The following is a 24,814-nucleotide window of genomic DNA, read 5'->3' as shown; positions in this document are numbered from 1 at the left end:
TGGGGCGTAGTTTATTTTATAAAGATCGTTAATTCACAGATGTGGGCAGAATAAAATACTACACGTATCGTATGCGTTGGAAATCTGCATCTCTGCCGATGAATAAAAGACAAATTACCGTTCATTGAAGGTATAATTAACACACAACTGATGATATAACTTAAAGTTCGTTGCGGTTTAATTTGACAGCGATACGATGATCTAGTTGATAGCATCTTGTATCTTATTCATCGGTCGAGAGATATATGGTTGTTATTGGCAGGCCACATTTCCTAAATTTAATAAACTATCCGTAAGCTTTTGCTAACTATCTGCGATACATCGTGGATGTTTTTCGCAAGACCCGGCAATATGTGTCAGAAGCAAATCTTTTTTTAGAACTTTTGATAGGTGTACGTTTGTAAGTTACGTGTGGTGCTACCCGTGGTGACCAAAGCGCCCAAGAGAAAAAAAAAGTGTTCAAACCTAGTAGTCGTTTTGTATCATCATTACGACGTGGTACGTGTTTACGTCCGCTTGTGGCAGAGTGAAAACTATCGTAGCAGCAAAAAAAAACTCTTAGGTTTTTCAAAGGAAAAAAAAGTATGAAATATCCAACGCTTTGACCAGACTTGATCATGTGCACGATATATCAAGCATATTTTGATTCCAGGTGTAACTAATACTCTGTATGGTCCTGCTTCATGCGACCAGCTTCATGCCTGCCATGTCATCTCTAACTAGACTTACCTTTATGTACGTGTCGGAGTCAGCCGTGTCCTGATGAGCTAACCTCGTTACAATTCGAGCCAGCCTACGGCAAATAGATGTGCGCGAGTCAAAAACAACGGCCGATTGTCAAATGAGTAGAGATCACCAACGATAATGTATGTGGAGGAATACATGCACAGCCGAGGGGACAAAACCTACTGAATGGCAGTGGCTAACGTACTTTGTGTATAACATAGGATAACAACATTCAGGATATCCTTTCGCGTGTCTGTGTCGTACGTCAGAGCTTAAACTAGGAAATAATTGCCTCCATAATCAGTCCATGAGAAAAGTAATCATTCAAATGAACGAGTTTCGTTCTGGCTTTGCAAGATTCTCATTGGCCAGGACATGCGCCTCCATACTTCAGATATGATAGATAGAGTAGCGGATAAATCATAGATATCATAGCATTGTCGTGTTGAAATGTAAGAATCTATTCACTTCTTTTCATATCATAGTACGTTTTTCTTTCGATTTACTCAGTCTAACCGCATGCGTATCTTCGCACGTTTAGCTAATCCCTACCTCGAATCATTAACGGTTTCGGCTGGAAAAACGTCCTTTGTATTAGAGAAATAGGGTTTGCCTTCCTCTTAAACACTTCTTGGATGTTTTTTTTTTGTATATTTTATAAAGCGTACTGCTCATTTTGGGCACGTTAACTTCCTTTTTGGCGATTTTTCGGCAAACGTTGAGAGATTCCGAGAGACTTGCACTGAAAAATCGTTTGGGCCTGCAAGTTTCAAAACAAGTACAAAATAGAATTTAAAAAAAATTACGATTCAGCAGTAAGAAGGCGAGTTTTGAAGAAAAAAAACACGTATAACGATGAAATAAGATGTTTGGATTTATATTGGCATTCTTAATGTTGAGATGAGTAGTTTCGTCGGGCAGCGTGACACACAACGCGTGATAAACGATTGAACGTAGTGGGAGCAAAAGACAACGATAGTAGCAGAAGTAAAATCGATAGGAACACGAAATTAGTGCGTAACCAGGATAACCGATCACCGCTGAAGGTAATCACTGCGTCGGAGATATAGAATTATTATTGACGGCTGCAACGGAATAGTGCGATTAGTACGAGGGTGTCCTAGAAGGATTCAGACCAATTAGTTAGAAAGGTGTGGGACAAGCTAGAATTTATGTTATGTTTGGTGTAACAGGAACCCAAATCGTTCCTATTAGACCACATTCGAAGAATTTCAAATTCTGATTGCGGCTTACCAATATGTTCAAATCAATAAAATATCAATAGGACTGGATGATCCCTACAGGTGCATTACCCCTGTTTCATATCTTTAAAAAAAAACCATTTACTGGAGAGCTAAATGTAAGGTCATCCAAGAGCTGTAATATTCTACATGGCATAGCGCATAATTATAAAAAAAAAATATTAGAGGTGAAAGGTATTAAATAATTATAATCAATAAAACCACCACCCTTGTACTATACTCTCGGATGTCTTACTTCACCAATTAATAACAGCTCTCTACGGTAGATCGCATCTGCGTGTCCCCGTGATGGCTTAGTTGGATAACGTATTTGCCCGATATTATTAGTGATGCGTTGTGGCGTAGTTTCGAACCTCGACATAGAGATACCTTATTTCGTGCTGGGAGCCAGGTGTCCGATAAAATACCTATCGGCGATACCGTACGTGAGACACGGAATAACTCAGAAATAGTAGCTGAGTAAAAGCGCATATTGGCATCAGGTAGATGTATCTCAAAGTCGGTACGAATCTTCGTACGCGCCCTCTATGCATGGAGAGTTTAGCCCAACGCGGCAGCTAAGTAGATAACCAGTGTGAGTATGGTCGGAATAGGTTGACGGAATAGGTACAATTGCCATCACTGCATGTTCCATTTAAACGTTTTAAGTGAACTTTGTCCCATTTATGCCGTTCCGGACAGATCATCCAATGGCTCTATGTGTATATGAATACGTTGCCAGTTGACAAAATACACTTTCCCGCTTCCGCTTGTGTGCCCGCCATGTACCGCAGGTCGCCGCCAGGGACATCGCAAGAACGACGCGGAAATTTCGTAAAGACAGAAGGACGTAGAGTTCTGCTGACCTTCGGAGAAGCTCGTGCAATTTTTTTCTGTCTCATTATATACTTGCCTCTTCAACGGAGAGGGCAGCCGAATTACGGGAAAGATCGTTTGTTCGTTGCTTTGGATAAAAGTCTACTGCTTGTAAAATACTGTTATAGGCAAAAATCTACTAGAAAAGGAAACTACGAAAGCGATTATACGGATCTTGAAACTACAACTTCTTAATGTATTCTAATTAGATATTTTCCTATTTTATCGGAAGAAGAAATATGAAATGTCTTCAAATCTAATTTTTTATTATAGTAATTGCAATTAATAGGTACTTAGAAAACAGAGCCCTTGAATGGAACTTAAATTGAAACGATAATTACATTTACAACATACAGTGATAAACAGGTTTCTTACGCATATCTGTCAACGTCTCGTTGGCATTTCTTCGCCGATATTGGCTTGAGCGGCAGTTACGGTTTCATTCATGTTTCACGACGGTAGGATTCTGCCTTAATTTAGGAACGAGTCAAAGTGCAAGAGAAACAAATATGAGAACTGCCATTTACCATCCCAAATATTTTCCCCCTTACACATTTACACATTGAACTATAACCAAACGGGAAAAAATCAGCTTCAATATGAGACAAGCATAATCGTTCATTGCTTAAACTTTGCCTTGAGCTGGAGTATGAACCCCTTGTGGCTTGCAATAACCCATTGAAAACTAGTAGCCAAACTAATCTATAGTATAGGTTTAAATCTAAAAGTATATATATATATATATGTATTTAAGTATATTTTTCTGAGAAGATAACTGTACTAGATTAAATGACGTCAAAACTGGCTGGGTTTAAGATGTGGTCATTGAAAATTGACATAGATTTCACACGCAAATATGCGGAGGCTGCTCTATACTACCAGCTAAAGTTGCTTTAAATAAAAAAATGCTGCTTACCCTTTATTTCTAAGATCGTATCTTATAAAAACAGACAATTCAACGAAATCGAAACGATCATCTGACTATTATGCTTATGCGATGAAACTACGATCTATCCCGGTTACAGCTTCAACTCGCAATCTAAAGTACAAATCAATGATTTTCAAGAAAATTCTTCTATAACCCGCAAATAGTTTTTTCGGAAGGTGTAAACCTGTAAAAACGTCGCTTGATTACGCCACAAACAAAGATTACAACGTAATTATTAAATGTTGAGCAGACAGTAGGCTAAAACCCTCAAAAATGCAAGCACTCAAAACGGCCAAATGGTCGAAAATGTCTAAAAGGTCTCAAAAAAGATTAGTCGTCTGAGCTTAGTTGAACGAATCAATTGGCAATCAATGTTCCTCTTTCCCTAAAAGAGCCGTTAATTTGTGCATCAAAAAGGTTTTTTTAAACCATTTGCCAAGTGCTACTGAGGATCTTCCGAGATAAATGACGAGCAGAATTTCCGAGAAGGAGAGAAGCGCCTTACGTGCCCCTACGTATTGTCCTGGGAGTTGATGTTTAAGCTCAAAAAGTAAAGCTAGACAAAATGATCTAGGCTGCATCTTCAAATTTCCGTAGTTCATCCAACTCGTCTTATGTATCCGTATAATGCAGACTGGATGACTCGTCGAATGTGGACTAGACATGATGCATGCCAGCTAAATTATGTAATATATGCTCCTTGTTTAAAAAAGAAACTGTTTTAAGTGGCTCATTTTTCACGTTTAGTTTCGTCTTTTTTTAATATGTGGGCACTTATTGGCAATGACATTTATGAACCTTGCGTGTATAGGTGATTTTTGTGGAAGCCATGAATCTTACTTTGAAATTACTATTTTTATTGGCAACGATGATTCGCTGCATACGCTAGATCGTGGCAAACAAAACACGCCAGTATTCATCTATGGTGCAAAAAAACGGCCATATTCTATGTATATATTTATTGTAACGTGTTATCCTAAATACTATGAGATGTGTTTCAGCCGCACTGCAAGGCGCGATATTGAGCAGCTCCCTGGTTACTCTCCGGGATCTCCGAACCCTTTAGGTTGTTCTTCAAAATCTTCGAAGCTTCTAGGTTACGTTTCGAAACCGTTGGATCCTCCAGGTTCCTGAAATCTCCGGACCTCTCAAGTTACTTTTCGGATCCTCTAGGTCTGCCGAATCATTTTCCAAGCTTCAGACCTTCCTGGTTACTATCCAGGGTGTTCGCACCTTTCAGAGACTCTCTGGGGTTTCGGATTTTTCGGGAGACCTTTTCGGGGTCTCCTATCTCTGTCTCATTCTTCGGTGTCTCTAGACCTCCGAAGTTACCTTTCGGAATTTCCGCATCTCTCCGGTTAATTCTTCAAATTCCAAAGGGCTCCAATATAATTATATTGGAATCACCATCTGTTCCCTTACTAGATCCGGGGACTCGCTCTTGCGATTCACGTTCGGCTGAACCCGATGTTGATCTTTCCATATTAGTTGATATGCCATAGGCTTCATATTCCATTGCCTTCTAAGGCTGAGTTGGATTCAGAGACTTCGGTGATCGAAATGTCAACAACGGCTGTTATGAACATTAGCCTATCGGGTTCAGATTCACCGTCGAGGACAAAAAACGCTGGCTTTTGAAGAACTGGCGCTTCACTCAAATTCGATGCTCTGCTGGATTTACCTGCTCTGAGGCATTCCGTGCTATAATTGTCGGTGTAAGTGCCGTCTGGATGGATGCTACTTGCATTGGGGTCATCAGTCGGGAGCTTTCTATGTTGTCATCAATACTGCTCTTTCCGCAACCCTCGGCAAAGTCAAAATCACTATCATTCTCTTTGTCCTTTGTTTTTTGTTCGAGACCGAGCATCTAGTACCTGAGCTCTTGGTCTTAGTGCCATTGATGCTGTAGTTATCGGTATTGGAGCTTTCAGTGTTGTCTGAATTCTGTTTTTTGTTTAGAGCCCTTATCCGACGAGGCCTCTTCACAACTTCAACAATAGATGCGCTTCTTATCCTTGTCGATTTGGCAAGTCGCTATCGCACGAAGTAATGCAAATTAGATGATGTCAACAGAGACAGATCAACATTGGGTGAAGTTGGTTACCGGTGAAAAAAGGTGCACGCGGGTAAGCTTCAGTATCGCATGTGTATGATTTAAGACGTCCATTTTAAACATTGCAATTAACCACCCGTGTGAATTCTGCACTATATCCTCTTTATCACATTGAGTGAATGGGAAAATAAGATGTGACAAAGGGAAATTATTTTGTATGTTAAAAAGGCCGATTCAGCTTGAGTTATCTGAAATTATCCTCGTCATTCGGCTTCTGTGATAATAGTAATAAAGTTCAGTTAGAGTTCATCTGATAAAAATTAATAGTTGAATATGTTCAGACGTACTGACTTGCCATTGAGCGGTACTTGGCTTTTAATTCTATATCCGGTGCTGCCTTAAACCATTGCTCCACGACGATCGACGGCACAGATGTGCTACACGGTAACATCGAGCTTTCACTGGATCAGCTACTATATGCTAGGCAGTCGTGCCAGATGCGTACCTCAGGTCCTCGATGTTGTTTTTGCAACAAACTTGCAACAAGTTCTTACAAGCGAATTCGGCGGACTTTAAAACTGAATAACTTTTAAGCTATAAGCGAGTGACAGCTAGTTAACTCCGAAAGAAGTGAGTTTAGGAGGAAAACCTTTTTTAGTATCCAAAATCAGTGCTCAGTGGCCAGATTTATTTCTCAAAGGTCACGGCGCTATGGAAATTCATCGAAGGTCGGTGAATACATTAGGCAAGGAGACCTGACACGAAAGCGCAGTATGTGAATGGTGCAAAAAAGTAAGGACGGAGATAGAAGTGTTGAAACCAGCATGGGGATGACCGAATGTCGCGACCCTAAGAGCAAAAATGTACTGTCGTAATCGAAGAGGCTTTTCACGAAAGCAGGGTTTGGAGTCTAAGGGCTCTGTTAACCAAAACAGGTATTTCAATCGTGACGTATAAGTAAGTTATAACTCAAATATTAAAAATGAGGAAACTAGTGGGTGCTCCGTGAATCGACTCTAAGCTAATTAGATATGTACGTAGTGTGTTTCACGTGCAGTTGGCGGAACTTTATTCAACTAAAACTCCGCTTGGAACATACGGAATAACAGACGAGTCATATAATTCACTCTGTTCTCACCGCTAGTAGGAGAGGCACCGGGTAAAAGAGTTACGTCGCCTTAAATAAGTTCGATGGCCATGCCCATGAGATTAGGACATAGGGTGATGATAGTACTTGCTATAGACATCAGGGGTATCTGTTAACATAAGACTTGTTAAGAATGAAACAACAAAAACAGTGCACTATCTCCAGTCTCTCAAGACACTTATAAACCGTTGGTATGACTGTCGAAAGCACGCAGTCCGGTTATTTGATGATAACAGAACTTATCGCCATGACTTGTTTACTTCCTGGACAGTGCAAAAGATCCTGGATTAAGCAATCCAGCATCAATTTCATCCCTCTTATTGTCGCGATCTAGGTTTATGTGATTACGGGAATCACCATGCCCTAGAAGAGAAATTGGTGGGCAAGCATACTCCACTATCGCCTTACTTTTGAAGGCCATATATCGAGAAATTACATATGTGAGCCCAAAGTTGCCAAAGCGGTGGGACAACGCGTTAAAAATCATCATTATGACTTGGCTAATTCAAAAGTTAATCAATTTCGACCTCCGCCGAATTTGCTTGCAGTTCCGACCTACTACAATATAAATTTTTCAGGTCTGGATAAACTTACGATAGCATCTAGCTGCATACTTGATATTCCGACGTAATGATACAAGAGTGGCAAACGAAGATGGCCACGACACTAAAAGATAAAGGCATGTTCTTGGTTAACAAAGATTTGTCAAATGGACGCACCTTGACGCCGATAGCATTGTAGGAATTGGCATAAAAGGCTAGAAAATATACTTTGTGTCCGTGTAGATATCTAAGAGGTGTTAAACATTCGATCGCGTAATTACGCGAGATACAAAATATCAAATAGCGGCAATAAAGGATAAAATGTACTTTCTACAAATCTTCGTCAATAACTGTGTCTGTTTTCGCCAAATATCCCTCATCTATAGCTCGAAGTTCAGCTTACTCTACTTGCCTGTATCAATCGCAAACTGTAATACCAGCGTACGTATTTCTGCGGAACTCTTAATGTTATCCAAGGTGGTGGGGTTGTTACTTAAAGCTGTCTCTTAGTGCTAGCTTGAAGTCTCTCAATATCGATAACATTCGTTATATATAACTTGGGCTTAGTAACATTATGGAAATGGTGCATAAGTTAAGCTCGACTCATCAGTCATGAACTGAATTATTTTTTGTCCTCCCCTTTTTGTCCCTAATATCCGAGAGCACTCTTTGCGAAAGAAAATATTGATAGACGACGAAAGTGTTTTAGCTGCCTGAGCTTTAAGTCGTCAATGGTCTGAAGCTTGACTGAAATTCCGCAAAATTCGTCTATATTGAAGCTACTGAACGTTTATATGATCTACGTAAGTAGTGCTCAAAACTCTATCTAAAACAAACTAATTTGTGTTTCCGATTTATTTAGGTCGGTGTCTTTTTTTTTTTTTTTTAATAGAATTCGATAGTAATTATTGTCTATTATTTTAATTTCGCTCGCGTCCGTCTTTTCATCATGTTTTTGCTAGTAGCATTTTTGCCTTACAGAGGCGTTGTCTGACAACGTAGACGTTTGTTTATATCCTGTTTAACGCCACCTAATCGTCTGACACCGTTCCGATACGCTGAAAGCTTAAATTCAATTTCTGACAACCTAAACGCACGCTAATAAGTTGCTATATATATATATAGTTTTTTTATTACATACTGCAACCTTTTTCAAAGTCATATATATTGCTACATGTGTATTACACAGATTGCTTTATATAGTTCGGTTAAGGCACCCAGAGGAACTTGTTTCTGAACAAATTTCTGTTCTGTTTCGCATGGATCCGACATATTCGATGACATTATGTGGCACACGAGTATATGAGCGTTTACGTCTATCTGTCAGACGTTTCGCGAGGGCTCGAGCGACTATGGCCTCTTTGTGCAGGATATTTTTCGTTCGGGAACATCGCGCGTCGATGTGTAACAGTTTACCTGCACACACAGTTGTGAGAGGCTTCTTGAGAGCGCTCCTTACCATCTTTTAGGTTTTGATTAAGGAAGTGTCTTCTCGATAGGTATTCTTTATAGGATTTTAGTCGGGTCATAAAGATGTATATTATTTGTTTTAGAAACTTACTCGGAGCGGGGTATATTGCGCTTCTTGTGCTAATAATACTTGCGGCTCTCTTGATCCATGCTTTCACTGCATAGATTCATGAAACAAATTAACAAATACGTACAGGGACGAATTTATCTTCGAATTAGATTATGATACAGATTGTTTAAGATTGGTTACTGTTTGTATTGCTCGCAATTAGCCCGTTTAATAAACTTTTCCATTATTTTCGTATTATCAGTTATCTACGTAGGATCTCCATACTGTACGATCAGAAGGTTAGATTTAAATTTACTAAATAAAGGCTTAGAGCACCAATTAGGTTTTTGGATTTCGGCCGATCTTCGGCTTCAAGTGTCTCATAAGTTGTGTATGTTTTACAACCGAATTTTTTAAATGCTATAGATTAACCCCGACTTCAAACCGACAAATGCAGTACGGCGGCATAGACTGCAAGGAGCTAAATGGTATATGATCGGCAGTCTTCTCAATTCTCCCATCGATGGTAGGATTGCGCACAATCCCAAGCGAAAATTTCAAGTTATGAAGAGCATCCACCCTTGAACTTCTTCCTCAAAAAAAATTACCTGTTTATCAACGGATAATTAAGTAATCATAGTAGTTTATTAATATAACTAGGTTGATTTAACAGCATATCGGAGAAAATTAGCAAATAAAACGCAGCGAAACTCTTCTCAAAGCGGAAAACTACCAGAGGTTACTGTAATTTGCTTGAGGTAAACGGTAATACCGGTTATCCTGAGATGTTAATGTTTAAACACAATATATGCCTTAAACTCTATGTAATCCCACAATCTATCATTCGAAAGCTTTAGCAACTAATTCCCGTTTCAGGCATTCGCTTAGTACTTTATCCTAAAAAAATGAAGCTATATGAGAAATACTACGATTCATGATGATAGCAAACCCAGATTCTAAAAAACGGGAGTTAAAAAGCTGTTATTATCTTTTTAATGGGGCCTACCTATTTTTTCAAACGAAACATTTCGACTTCGAGTTCAGTGTTCATTATTATAGAGCAAATAATTATCCTTGAGTTCTCGTATAACGCCACGCATATCTTGTAGGCCATATAATTCTTGTTCGACAAAAGGGCATATATTCACAACGGTTTCAGAAGAGAATCCAAACATGAGTTTTACCCAACTCAGGCCAATACGAGAATCTTCTTTGTATAAAAGCCACATATTTTTTTTTCGAAAATTGTTTGTGAAATTGTCGGGAGAAAGTAAAGTATGATACCTACCATTATTTAATAGTCTGCTGTTGTTACCATTAGATCGTCGAAGAGGCGAACGAAAGCCTTCAATTGGTTAAGGAAAGCGACGCAGAATGCCTGTACTGGGCCTCGTGGCGCCTTGTTTACAAGTCGAACGCACTCATGAATAACTACCCTTCGTTTAAACACTTAAGTAAGCTACTACCCTTCATACTGTCCCCGCGTTGGAACCAAGTTATTTATTTTGAGCCCTTGAGACCATTAAATAGCTTTTTTGGGACCTAACTTAAGCTTGTTCATTTCAAAGTTATCGTTTTTGAAATTAGAGAACGTGATTTCAGTTTTTGCTGATTCTTGCTCCGACCGTTCTTTCCTTTGATACAAAGGGAAAATCACCAAACTCTTCCAAAATCAAATCTCATTCAGTTTCTGTAAAGCATATGGTAAGCTACCTAAATGCATTTGTCTGATTCACAATATGAGTTACTTTGATCGTCTTCTTCACACAGAGATGATAAATCGGTTTTTTATACTGAGGTCTGAGGTAATACATGGGTCATTGATTTTACCTTCGGCTAAGTTGGATTCTGAGCTATTTCATCGATGGTTTCCTAAATGCTCGTTCGGTTTATGCATTCCAAATTTCCCTGAGATTGACCCATTTGTCCTGTGGCTGTTCCTAGCGGAACGTGAACCATCTAAACAGGAATCTGAATGACGCTCCTCAGAGTAATCTGAGAATGACTCCGAAAAAAAATGAGAGTAACTGCGAAAAAAAATCCAAGCAATTAATCCTACATTCTTTGGAGGCAGTTTTGCAACGCCTGAGACATCTCAACGTTTTCTATATTGAAATATTTTTTTTGTACCAAATCTATTTACGGAAAAAGCTGTACCGTCTTTTGTGGTACAACCGGATTTGCCCGTTTTACCGAGTTGTGGTCCGTATCGCACAATCCGAAATCATCCCAGAGTAAATGATTTATTTCGGCTTCGCCTGAGCCCGACTGCGAACATGGCATACTTTCAACTACGTACCTTCGACTGCATCGTCCTTTGAATATGATACGTTTACGGTTATTGAAGCTAGCTCTGGTCCACTTATCTCAGACTGCTCTGACTTTGGACGTGGCAAATGTTGATATTCTGCACTGTCTTTTCTGATAATCAATCCTGAGACGCCACCTAAATGTGAATGTAAGAAATAGCCATGTTCTAGTCCATCCTTAATTGAGGACAGGCGCGAATTCTCAACCATTAATTCTGCCAGGTTAAAGAAAGGGGGCGAGCATTAATCACCAATTTCTGGTTGAGAGAAGGAACAGACCATATTTCCACCTCTGTCTTCATTTGTAGGGGAACTCGGTTCAAGCAGTAGATGCCCTTCGATCTGCATAGTCGCGAATACCTCTGCTTTCTGATCCTGTTCAGTAAATCTAAGCAGGGCAAATTACCCGATAGGCAATTCGTTCTCGAGCCTAAGTGGCTCTTACCGCCATTCAGCTCGCGATTTCTTTGTCTGAAGGTTAATCAGGGTCACCTTCGTTTGAATTCGAGGCTGAGTTATTGATAACACACGTTCCCCAGAGATTTCATGAGAAGTTGTGATTTTCTCCCGACGGTAAACATAGGCGTCTAGTAAAGTGAAAACAATTTGGAGCTACCTACTAAACAAAAGTTTTAAACAGTTCAGAAGGAGTAATTGAAGCTGCCTCGCGACTAAAGATATGGTTACCCCTTGCTACAAGGGCTAGGGAGTAGATTACGCCGATGATTTAGCTTTCTCCTTTATATGGTTGATTAACTTAGATCGCAGAAGCGCCTTCCCTTTTGAGATCGAAGTTACCAGTTGGTTTGTTCAGCTTTGCCTAATATTAAGCCTGAACAAAGTTTTACTAGTGCTAGATTTTTGCAAAGGTTTGTGCCAATGAAAGTTGTAGCTAGTTCGAATGTACTGTTATAAAACATACAAAACTATTAGTGTATATCTGTAATATGGTACAGCTTGACAAGGACAAATATAACACCTGAATGCCCAGCTCATTCGCTACCTAGAATACAACACTTATCTATGGGTTTTACAAAATCTGGATTTACGCTGCTTAATTCCAGCTCTGATGATTGACAGTGCACATTTTTTTTTCGATAAAGTATTAAGGTGCATAATTCTAAAATGCGCCACATTCTTGCATCGACATGTTAAAGCTGACAACTATTGACTCTGAGGAACCGACCAATAAAGGGCTTATTACGGCACAATTTTATACACTTCTTATATCATTAATCGTACTATTATGCTGTGAATTGTCTTCGCCAGGGTGTAAAGCACACCTTACTTCATGTCACAGAAGCAGAGACAATAAGAGTAAGTCACACATGCATATCAGCAGAATCAGAAACAATAGGAAAAAATTGTCATTTTTAGGCAGGTGGTTCACAGTGATCGAAAATCTAACATCGAAGCGTTACAGCAGTGATAAGGCTATGTGATTGTCGCAGCAAACAATGATTGACTATAATAATACCTATCGATTCCGTGTGGCTTCTATATGTCGTTGGTTCGCCATCATTTCTAAAAGCTCCAATTTTTTTTCTGGTAAGTGTTTTTTTTGCTACTTTTCGTATATTTCTTATTTCGATGATGTAATAGATTCTTTTGATCGGTGCAGTGGCTAGTATTGGAAAACGATGATTAGTTATTTCAATACTGTTTAGCCTGGTTTACCTAACCTATGTTATAATATCCTCGAAAACGACAAGTCTTATCACTTCCCTATAGACTGTCCATTACAGCCTCGGAATGTATGTACACTATCGTAATCATCCATTATGGTAACCTCTGGTCCGTTGCACCGAAAACTCCTGGATCATATAGTTGCGTTTTTAGTGAATGGAATGGTCACGATGCAAAATCAAAAACAGACTAATTGATCATATGGTGGCGGTTCTTTTTAAATATGCTTTGTTATAACGATGCTAGGATTCCTTATAATTGCACCACATATAATCTTATTACTGCATAATTGCAGCTTTTTAAAAGCACGTTCTAATGCTTAGCAGCGAAATTATAATTGTGGTAGCAGAAGCACTAGTTTTCATTACGAAACTTTCGCTTCATCGAAATCCAGTGCAATGCGGTTGTGTGGCTATGTAGCGAAAACAATAATGAGCTAAGGCAGTTTCTTGATCAGAGGTTAAATACTCTGTTACGAAACAATTAGCCCTGTGTAAGACTGTGTTCTGAGAAGTTGTCGCGACGACCGTGATCCAGTCCAGATGTCCAGTAACCCCGGTAGCATCAGCAGGCAGGCGACATGCATGATAACGCTCACGAATACCCCCGACGGCAAAAAGCAATAACAAGCCGGCATGTTCGCCAGCCACGGGACGTATGACATGGAGCTAGACCTCCACTGTTGATTATGCACCGTCTGTATTTGCGAGTCCATTCACAGCATTTGTTTTATGCTTTTCGTTTTGTTAACTTCTGTCTTGGATTCTATTGCCTCGCAGGTGAACATGAATTGGTCTGCAGCATTGTCCTCTGCTACGTCTACAACATTCCATTCACAACTATTTCTATATATGCGGGCGAAATTAAATCCAAGAATTTTCTCTATATTTCGGATTCTACGACCGTTATCGCCATTGGGCATCTCATCAGACGGCTGGCTGCCATCTCAAAACAAATCCTGTGTCTATGCCTGCGTTCGAACTAATAACGAGTCCCTAAGATTAACAGGCAAATACGTCACCCACTAGGCTATCACGGGAACAAACGCGATATGCCTAAATCAACTTCATGAAATCTACGAGCCTTCTTGTTTGTAGCACTGCTTAACGAATCTGGAAACTGGAGCCGCTGTTATTTGCTTACGCGTCTTTCTGCGGAAAGATCTGTAGTTGTCTACCGTAGTACGGCACGGTACTTGGAGTATAAAAGTTAAATTAGTAAAAAAAATGATTTAGCGATAGTCTTTGTCAAGCTTTGCAATGCAATCAAAAAAGCCGCCGGATAAAAATAAATGAAACTACAATAGACAATTTCAGTTGTTTCCCTCTATCTGCAGATCATGCACACTACAAGTTACAAACAAATATTCTCTCCAGCAAAAAAAGTCATTTTCAATGTATGTTCAACGTGTACAAATGTATTGAACATTTGTAGACGACGCCTGTGACATGGCAATGTTGTGTTTTTCATCGGTATACTAGGTCAAATAATTCCTCTAATTTTTGTTTTGGCCCTTTTTCGTGAATGTTGCGTTCTTATATATTATTTTCGTTAATATTGCTCCGGGATCTCTTATTTCTACGTCGCTTACTCAGAAAAAAAGTTATGTCCCTTATCGAGCGTCTCTTTAGAGGCTTGGAACAATAAACTGGTAAAATAGAATACTGTTTCAACTACTACCGACTTTTCCTGAGGCACTAAATGGTCTCAGTTTACGACCTTTGCCTGTTACTATGATTCAGATTAATACATACTGAGCGCATAGAGCTTCATTAACACCAAAACTACTAAACGTTTATCAACTGAGGGTAAGCTGGTCTAAAGATGCTGGCCGGGGTCTACTTCAATTCGCTGAAGTAAGAGTTTAACTTATATATTCACTTTTATCATTTTCACAATTCTCTTAAACAAGTTCTCGCACTGTTTACTGATATTCCCACGCTAATAATACTAAATAAAATTTAGAAAGTATACTTTGCGGATCCATTCATGCTTCGCAAACATTACTATTTGCCCAAAAACATATTTGCTTACACAAGTTCGCCGTTCTTAAATTCTCTAAATGCTATTTATTGGCGCAACATACAACGGAAACACAAAACATAAAAAGTTCTTATTTCATGCAAAGTTATAGTCGTAGAGCTAGTCTATACGTTAAAAAAGTAACAGTAATTTTTTGTGTGCGAGTATTTATCAAACGGACGTTTCACTCATACATTCACAGTCGCAGGCATTTGGCCGTAATACTGAAAGGTATTGAATAGCTTACATAAATATTTTTAGCGCTTGACTGATCATTCTCCTTTGTACATGGGCTTCCTCTTTTCTCTAAAAGCATTCAATCCTTCCATACGGTCCTTGGTTTTAATAACCTGAGCATAAAAGCTTTTTTCAAAAATTAAACCTTCGGCAAGAGATACCTGAAATGGCAGCAGAAAAAAATTGACCCAATTTGCCTAGTTAAAAAACTTCCGACACATTTAAACTGCAACAAACTTTCAAATAATTTCACCAAATAATATCAAACGCTTGATAAGATTGAGCACTAGCAAATATCTGAATTAAATTCGAAGCTGTTAAAAGATAATGAGCAACATGGTTTCGCTAACCTCTATTGCCTTGTTCACAGCCAGTTTTGCAAGACGCAGTGCTATGGGCGCATTTGGTAGAATTTCTTCTGCCAGTTCCAGGGCACGCCGTTCCGCTGTTTTACCTTCTTCTGTAACGTGATTGACAAGACCAATTTGTCTGGCCTCTTTACCATTCAACACGCGTGACGTCAAAATCAACTCCTTGGCCAAGACCGGACCTACACAAAAAAACATGGAAGCAATTTTAGGTCCTTTCCAAACTATAAAACTAAGTTTACTCAGAAGATGGACGAAAGCTAACTCAGACAATGGAAAAAGTAACAATTATAATGGCTATATATAGTGCACGGTAAAAACTTAGAATAACAATAGGGATAGAACACTTAATGTGGCGACTTTACAAGTCAGGCCAAAGTTTAGGTCATAAGTCTGCTTTGGAACTAGTTGATTTTCTTCCTATCTATTTAGGATGTAGGAATTATTGCATTATAGGCCGTGTTACTACCACTGTTCCGTTTGTTGCCAAGCTTATGTGCTCAACGGTAAAACTTGTGAGCTGCGAGAAACATAATACATATTACAAGGTTATGTACAAGTAGGACAAACAAAATATTAACTAGGTTCAAAAAAACGCTATATTCTATATAGACAACGATGAAAATTATAAACTGCATAAATCGTTACTACATGATTATTATATCGGTCAACTTTTATCCAAGTCTCGTCCGTTGTGGCCCCCGTTTCGTAAAACTTGGGATCAATGTTTCGATCTCAGTTTATTGGGTTTTCTTCGAATGCTGGAGCTGACAGTACATCGCAAGGGCGACGGAGGAATAGTGGAGTCACCGCCAGTAGGTAGACACACCTATTGCGGTGTAATCACGTGGCTCTTTCAGGAAACGCGGCTTTATTTGGTTCAGTTATTCATTATGGTTCAGTTAAGTTCAACTTCTTTTCAGTAAGATCCTCTCACCTAAGGTTTACTCCGCATACGGCAACGGGTACAGCTTACAAGTCGGAAAGTCGCAATGGAGCACAGAAGAAAATTGCTCAAGGCCAAGCATTAAGGATGGAGCCATCAAAGATTCTCTGCATTTTTCGGTAAGATGCTGAGAGGCCATAGACGTTATACATAATCAGTAATCCTAGGCAGGCGAATTAACATATGTCACCGATCGGCCAGGAAAATGGTACAGTGATAAACCGCAACTCTGACACCTTTTTGAATTTCATTGCCTTATTCTCACTTAGAATGATTGTCAGTCCCTATTCCGAAATAGCAAGATCTAACCTGGTTAAGGTTTACTGCTTATAGAGGCGACTGTTTCCGTGAATGACTAAGTAATCCGCGTAGAGGACTTTTCCCATATTTCTAAACTCACGTATCTTGTCGGGGCAATTTGTAATCAGGAGTAAAAAAAGGAGGCCTAGGTTATCACCTTAAGCAACACTTGTAATCTGGATGGACTCTATTATCGGTTGTTACCTTATTCTCCTCAAGCATTGCCGCCGTTAGGTTAAACACGTTCACGGTAAGCACGCAATGCTGCTTAAATTATATTGCTTGATGCAAAGTCGAAGGTTGCTTTGAAATTCACAAACACTACGTAAGTATGTTGCTGAAAGCTTTCTAAAATTCGTTGCATGTCATAAAGTAGGATCTTGCATGTGGAGTCAATTTAATCCCTGTTGCTATTTTAGATATCACATTTAACTCTTCCAGTTAACAGTAACTTTTTCTAGTACCAGCAGATGCGAAAGAACCTTATAGCAAATGCGCTTTGCCGCAATCTCGCGGCATGAAGACCGCTGGCTTGGGTTGCCTTTGTTTTTCGGGATAACGAGAGGCGCTGCATTCCGCTATTGGGAAGGAAGCAGTCCGTATTAGATTCAATCATTGAACACAGAGGTTGAACGAGGCGTCTGCCCTAAAGCGTTCTTAATTTTTCGTTTCGAATCCTTTTCAGTACCATTACCTTCCTCGGACGTATGAGTCACTTGCAGGACGGAGAACTCCTGAACCTGCAATTCACATTTCGCCGTTGCCTGTTCGCCCTACTCTGCGCTGAGCAGTGACATCTCCTGCGGTACATGGGTCTTATGAAATGGAGCGTTCCGGCGAAATGATCGATGATGACATTGATGAGCTAATAGGATGCCACGCTGACATGCGTGGATCGGGCCATTTGTATGACTGGCACTCAGCTTCTCCCAGAAGAATCGTATCCTACTGTTTCCAGTAACTCCCATTTTGGATGGCATATGTCTTCAAGCAGACCACTTTGCAAGTAGTGGCCAGCTGCTTTGTTGCTAGTAGTAGTATTGCCAACAACCTAATGTCATTCTAGGTAAGGCAAACAAGGTAGAAATTGTACTCAAGTCACTGTCGATATCCCTTGGGAAGGCCTGCATAAATGGAAAATTGCAGGATCTCAACGAGATAATAAGTATAAAATTCAATATCAGTCAGGCGTAACATTAGGAGGACCGCATGAGACAGATGCAGAAGTTCCGTGTCCAGCTTTTACGGTAAAAAAAATGTATTCCTCCTGGCGAACAGTAATCCCAAGGAGACCTTGAGGAGTCTAAACCAAAAGGAATGTGCGCTTGAAGCTACTCTCCATCACAGAAATAGTAATTCTCTTCTTCGTCCTTGATTTTATTTCTACCTGCTTTCGTCGCAGAGATATCGCTGGCGCACTTTTCCATAAGGCCGGCAAAAATTGGTGCTATACATGGATTGGCTACCCAGCAGTGATGCAGCAAGGTGCCGTCAGCTTATCTCAAAGGGCTAACGTACGGCTTGAGGTGAGCTAATCGAGTCGAACATTTAAGTCTCCTGCCGCAATGAGGGAAGCTCCCGAAGTTCCACTCGATGCCCTTTAATGTTTCCCACAACCCTGGGTCCGATTTCTACCCTGAGAGCGTACTTGAAGCTGGCTGTATAATTTTTTGTTAGGTAATGTTGTTCACCTAGGTAGGTTTTGTCTTCAGCGCTATCAAGGCCTTCTGAAGAAATATTTTGTCATTGGTTATAACACGCCGTGTGACCATTTCGAATAACAAGAGATCCCTTTCGAAAGTCTGAAGCAGCGATGACCCTCTAACCCGGTGTTTACAAAGCGCACATTGCACTCAGGTTCCATAGACTTGTCCTTATGATTGTACTATACTCCATGCTTAGGAATTTTTAATCTTCATCCTAACAAAGATTTCATTCGCCTGGGAATGTTACACGCAATTCTTTTAGCTACGTTACCCATATACCTGTATCGGCCACTCTCAACGGCACGACGCTTTGTGAATAAGAGAAACGTCACAGCGAAAGGCTCATTCTCGTAAGTTACCCTTTTAATAAATGCTTCATTAGAGTTCTGGCTAGAGCCCTATCAGTTTCGTAGAAAGCAACTTGACTGCTGCTATAATTTCGTCCTTCTCAAACGTCATGTACTTATGCTGGCCTGCCTATAGAACTCAATTTGGTAACTCATATCACGACACAATAATGGCAATAGAAAAAAAAAATGAAAACATTTATGCCGCTAACCAATAATACGCGGCAGTCTTTGAGTGCCACCGGCGCCTGGAATGATTCCTAGTTTGGTCTCTACAAGACCCATTTTTGCGGCTTGAGAAGCCACTCGGATGTCGCAGGCGAGCGCCAATTCTAAGCCACCGCCGAGGGCAGCTCCATCAAGGGCAGCGATAGTCGGCATCGGTAAAGATTCAAGCGTCGATGATACATTACGCAACCGCTCTACAAATGGTTCCACCTCCTCTTCAGGCATTGTCCGTCTACAAACATACAGTTCAGTAATAAACGAATAAGTCGTAGTGAGAATTCAGACTACTGTTTTTTCCCTTAGCAAAATTGATTTTCGAAATATTACTATTATTAAAAAAGCATAACGTTCCGTAATTATATTTCTTTTATACAGCAAGGGCGACCGTCATAACACATGTAATACTACATCTTGTTGTAGGACATACTGTAGAATACGAACCTCATTACAGTGCCCCTTTATTATAACATATTAAAATAGAATCGAAGAGCTCGTTTTTATGCTTGTAAATATCAGTTTGATACATGCTGATTGCAAACGATCCTTTTTATAGATGAAAAAAATATCCCTCACATTGGGCAATCACACTAATAATCATCTTTGCATATGCTCAATAAGAGCTTAGAGTACGAACCGTTCTTTAAGGTCGGCGCCGGCACAGAACACTCCCGGTACGACAGACCGCATGATCAGAACTCGAACACTACGTTCATTCTTCAGTTGTTGCAGAGATTGCTCTAAGTGGGTGAGAAAGTTTCTGCTGAGGGAGTTTTTTCCTTCAGGTCTGTTCATCGTTAGAAAGGCAACGCCTTCATGATTGCCAGTCAGTTTCTCCATGTAGACCTCATTCTCTTGGCTGGATGCACTAGGGATAGCCAGATGTCGACGTATGCTACATTGAAGACTCGCTACCATCACCCGGCAGGCAAACGGCGTCAAAAGAGCGTAAGTCATCTGTAGAAATAGGTCAAAAACTCAAGTTCTAACATCAAAAAAAGAGAACAATTAAAGGCCTGGATTGAATTAAGTAATTCAGACGGGATAAGTGAAGTTTGAAGTGTACTCACCAACATTTATTATATTATCTAAATATTCCTAGCTCAAATAAAATAGCGAATAAATATAATAACATAGCGCATAAATATAATATATACAATGGCAATAATACCTAGTGGTGTAATATATAGTCTAGCGATAGATGACAAACCTAGATCCGAACTTCAGTATTTTAGTTGTTAGACTTTCACAATATCGAACCTGCCATAATACTCAACATTCAAATCACAAACGAAAGGAAATTGCATGAATATATGTGCGTTCTATAAATTTAGTCGACTGTTAAAAGTGGGTGTCTGTGTGTTTATCGGTCCTACTCTCCTAAAGTGATCGATTTAGGCAAATTTTTCGCGGGTCGCTAGATGTTTTTTGGAAAGAGCTGCACATAGGACGAAGCCAATAGGATAAACAATAAATATTTTTTCTTTAGGGAGCAAAATTTCTTTTCTATATAGAGCATAACATTAATTTGGTTGATCGTAATCCGGGGACAACAACTTATTTTCGATGTTTGAAATCATCACGATCAAAACATCAGCATCGTCCACGCTGATATACCGTCAAAGTAACAAATGTAAATTAGTGCGTTAACAAATGTGCTCAACACCCGTTGCGTAAAAAAGCTATGCTTTAATTATTATACAGAAGAAGCTATTTGGTAATAATAATAATAATATACGCTAATAATTAACCGTTATTGGTAATCTTGTACTTTTATACAGGTGAAATCAAAACAGTTTAACAGCAAACCAGTACAGGTTTGTTTGATATTTTCTGTTTTTTTTTTCAGCTGAGGCCTAGGCTTTCGATTGGAAGGGCATTGTTTTTTCTACTGAGCGTATTAACTTCCTGCGAATTTATTTGCTAATCAGCCATTATGTTTTTTTTTTCGATAGCACATTAATTATATCAGGAAAAGCTAAAAAATAATCTTTAAACGTGGCGTACACATGTTTCACGACAATATCTTTTTAAAACTTTTGTTTAACAAACAAGATAATTACAGACTTTTCGTTTTTCTAATAATTTCAACCATTGCACGTACAGTCAAAAAAATTTCGCGCGATATAGAAAAACTGGCAATCTAATTTTTCGTTGTGAATCTACGCGTCAGCATAACTTTTGTAAATCTATTACCTAAAGTCTTGCTTACACTCGTATTATTTATGTTTTTTCTACTTAGAACTAGCACAATGCACAAAACAATAATATTGTACTAGCCAGACCTTCGCACCTCTGTATCTACGTGCCTGTTTTCACTGGTACCATCCAAATAGTTCCGCGACAAGATAGGAAAGCTTTGATCTGTGTGACCTTTTACTATCTATAGATAACCAGCCGGATTTTAAAACAGTCGACAAAAACTACATAAAGGATTGCGCTCGAATCATTACTAAAAAAAGAAGCAACAATATCATTGCAACATGGAACAATAAGCGCTTTGTGAGCAACCAGCTGAGAGCAGAATTTAATCATCTATGCGTTGTTATACACAATTGCGTTCGAAAATGGCGCTGCTATTCAATCGTCGTTGATATTTTGCCGATTTGTTTATTTGTGCGCTGCAGAATAGACAAAAGGCCGGCGCGTTTCTTCGATCAACTGGTTGGCGCCAAACTTGGATTGGAAGATCATATGGGCTGTGGCCTGGCGGGTCTTTGTTTGTTTCGTTCAACTTTGTCTACAAATATTCTTACAAAGGCCTAAAGCTGGTTACGAGGAAGTTCATACTATAAAACTTATATCAAAAACTGTTTCCTCGGATTCAGAAAAAAAGGTTTGTGTGCAGTCATGTTTAATAGCAGTATCGACACTAAATTTAATTCCATTTTGGACAATCTGCACATCTGATAGGTTAAAAAAAGTGTTTATGTACGACTTTTTATAGGCGAGGACGATTTCATTAATTTACTAAAAACAGAATACAAAGCAAATCTAGACTAGTAAAGGCCTAAATGGAAGCGGTACATAGAACATCCAAACATTAACAACAATTAAGGTGGTAGAACAAAATTTACAGGACCGTGTCCTTAACACTGTATTGATCAGTTAGCCATTTAGGTGCGATAGTCGACGTGTGCCTCAATAGGTGATGCTCGTACTGAACGACTGTGCTACTTTTAAAGATATTGTATTAACAGTACAACTAATTTAAGCTAATTGACTCCAACTGATTTTTACTTAACCAGTATAACCAACTCAATATATATATAGTGAGTGTCTCCTGTGATGTTTTCGTACGAAGTTTAGGAATACGCAAAGTGGTCTAGGCTCAAAACCGGCGTAGGCACATTTTGTCCTAAAAGCCAGTCGAAATTATGCTTGAAGCGTGAAACGTTTCGTGCTGACGTGTCGACATTGAACGAATAATGACGATATGCATGCCCTATTACTTAGGTAAAGTTGCGCGCGCTAAGGGATAAACTCTTCATTTTTGGACTCCTTTCAGATGTCGAATAATCCGAAATTAAAAGTAAAAATCTTCAACTCATTCCAAGTCCAGGGACTGACCCTCCGTCGCGAGTCCAGTCAATATCTGGAGCAAATATTAGGTCGACTCGAGCCGGACCAACAGGTTGATTGGATCAACCAGATTATTACGTGGCTTCAGGGGCAGTGCCTCGAGTCGGCGCTGATTTCCAAGGATCAAATTGTAGCATGTATTAAGCAGTGTTCGTCGATTTCAGAACAACAGCAACAGGTGTTTCACATAATCAGCGCATTCGATGTACCTGCTTTCAGTTACAACAACGATCGAAAGAAATTCATGCGAATCGAGGGCAAACGTCAACTCTTCCCAGTGGCAGACGCTAAGGCTGAACTCTATTGCGAACGATACAAGATTGTACAACAAAGGACTCTACGCCATAAACTGTTCGCGGCTCCAACAGCTGCTTCAATGCTTTCGTCATCTAAACGTGACCACTATAAATTGTGTTCGTGTGAGAGTCTCATCGGAATGACAAACAAGGCTAATCGGTTTGTTGTGGTGCTCGGCATGCTGACGCAGTTAAAAGAAGGAAAGCTCTTCCTGGAGGACCCAACAGGCAGTGTACAGCTGGATCTTTCCAAGGCCAGCTTTTCACAAGCGCTTATTACAGAAGGAAGCATAGTTCTTGCGGAGGGTACATATGACGATAAGATGTTCAACGTTCAAGCCATCGGATTTGCACCAGCTGAACCAGCAAAGACTAGCCGGGAATATTTTGGCTCTGTTAATTACTTTGCTGGTGACGCAGTCAAATGTATGAAAACCGATTCGTCATTAAAGGAATCCCAGCACCAGCTCGAAGACTATATGTTGGTAATTCTCTCCGATGTTTGGCTGGATGACGTTAAGACAATGGAACGTCTAAAGATTCTTTTTACTGGATACAACCAGTGTTCTCCTTCGGCGTTCATCCTTATGGGAAATTTCCTCAGGAATTCACTCGGTTTTCAGGATGTGGGCACACTGAAGGAATGCTTTAAACAGCTGGCTGATTTGATTACTCAATTTCCTGATCTTATGTCACGTTCACGTTTCATTTTTGTCCCTGGAAATCGGGACCCGTTGACTACCAAGGTGATTCCACGACCGCCACTGCCAAAAGTAGTAACTGAATACTTTTCAATGAAAATTCCTCAGTCGACGTTTACTAGCAATCCTGCTCGAATACAGTTATACACTCAAGAGATCATACTATTCCGAGAAGATTTGATCTCGAAGATGTGTCGTAACAGCGTGCACGTACCTTGGGAGCCCGACGGCGAGGTGCAGCTGTCGCAACTATACGTAAAGAACCTTGTCGGTAATGCTCACCTTTGTGCCTTACCAACACACATAGCTCCGGTTTTGTGGCAGTGGGATCATGCCCTATGGCTGTATCCGACTCCGGATCTAGTTGTCTGCGCCGATAAGCATGAACCATTTACTATTAGTCAAAACGAGTGCTTATTCACTAATCCCGGTCAATTTACTAAAGGTGATTTTTGCTTCAAAGTATACTTGCCTGGTCAAAAAAAAGTTGAAGACAGCCAGATTTGTGAGCCCGAATAACTCACATTGGTCAACGACAACATTTAAGCATCATGTTAATGTATTTATGATTTATGTATATAAAGTTTAGTTCGACAAAAGACAACTTACAGTTGTACAAAAAACATTACAATTACCTATGAAAATAAATATGACGCATTTTAACAGATGGTTTTAGTTATGGATATAATGGATGCTTTATTAGTATTTTATTTTTCCCGGTGAGCTCAAGTATCCTGCAACGTAAGGACAATATTTGACTTCCAACTACCTGTTGAGAGTTATTCAGCTTATATACTGCGTTTGGGAGATAACCTGTGGTGTTCCAGATTTGCTCCGATTAAAAACCGATTTCCAAAGAAAATGGGGAAAAAGCAACTTTGTTGTGATGAAAATTTCCAGGCTAGTCGCAGGTTTGTGACTAATTTGCGAAGCAACGTATGACCTTGAAAATGTCGAATCCATTAGTTGGAATCGAGTGCACAAAATACCAAGGGCAATTCATCACAAGTTAGTTAGATCAATCGTTTTTATTAATTAAATAAAGTTCAGTACAAGT

At 39.6% G+C, this 24,814-nt stretch overlaps 2 protein-coding genes across 9 annotated transcripts; one reads left to right on the top strand and one right to left on the bottom strand.

Moving 5' to 3' along the window:
* Positions 1 to 1,494: 1,494 nt before the first annotated feature.
* On the bottom strand, positions 1,495 to 21,738 carry LOC111267120 (methylglutaconyl-CoA hydratase, mitochondrial). Of its 8 annotated transcripts, XM_022845135.2 has the most exons (6): positions 21,472 to 21,738; positions 19,816 to 20,163; positions 19,166 to 19,413; positions 15,637 to 15,836; positions 15,297 to 15,447; positions 1,495 to 1,811 (listed from the first exon to the last, which is right to left on the bottom strand). In XM_022845135.2, exons 2-5 carry the CDS (start codon positions 20,133 to 20,135, stop codon positions 15,322 to 15,324), a joined length of 894 nt encoding a protein of 297 aa, XP_022700870.1. In that variant the 5' UTR covers positions 20,136 to 20,163; positions 21,472 to 21,738; the 3' UTR covers positions 1,495 to 1,811; positions 15,297 to 15,321. The 8 variants fall into 8 exon arrangements, with proteins under 8 accessions (XP_022700870.1, XP_022700865.1, XP_022700861.1 ...); XM_022845130.2 differs by lacking the exon at positions 1,495 to 1,811 and having other exon boundaries at positions 15,074 to 15,447; positions 21,391 to 21,737; XM_022845126.2 differs by lacking the exon at positions 1,495 to 1,811 and having other exon boundaries at positions 15,074 to 15,447; positions 21,472 to 21,737.
* Positions 21,739 to 21,854: 116 nt separating this feature from the next.
* On the top strand, positions 21,855 to 24,814 carry PolE2 (DNA polymerase epsilon subunit 2). The gene is made up of 2 exons (XM_022845125.2): positions 21,855 to 22,014; positions 22,687 to 24,814. The coding sequence occupies exon 2, from the start codon at positions 22,687 to 22,689 to the stop codon at positions 24,274 to 24,276; it is 1,590 nt and encodes a 529-aa protein (XP_022700860.1). The 5' UTR covers positions 21,855 to 22,014; the 3' UTR covers positions 24,277 to 24,814.

The sequence above is a fragment of the Varroa jacobsoni genome, unplaced genomic scaffold (assembly GCF_002532875.2).
Source record: "Varroa jacobsoni isolate VJ856 unplaced genomic scaffold, vjacob_1.0 scaffold_1150, whole genome shotgun sequence".
Taxonomy (NCBI): Eukaryota; Metazoa; Arthropoda; class Arachnida; order Mesostigmata; family Varroidae; genus Varroa; species Varroa jacobsoni.
The sequence above is the reverse complement of the archived record's forward strand: the minus strand, read 5'-3'. Positions and strand labels throughout refer to the sequence as shown.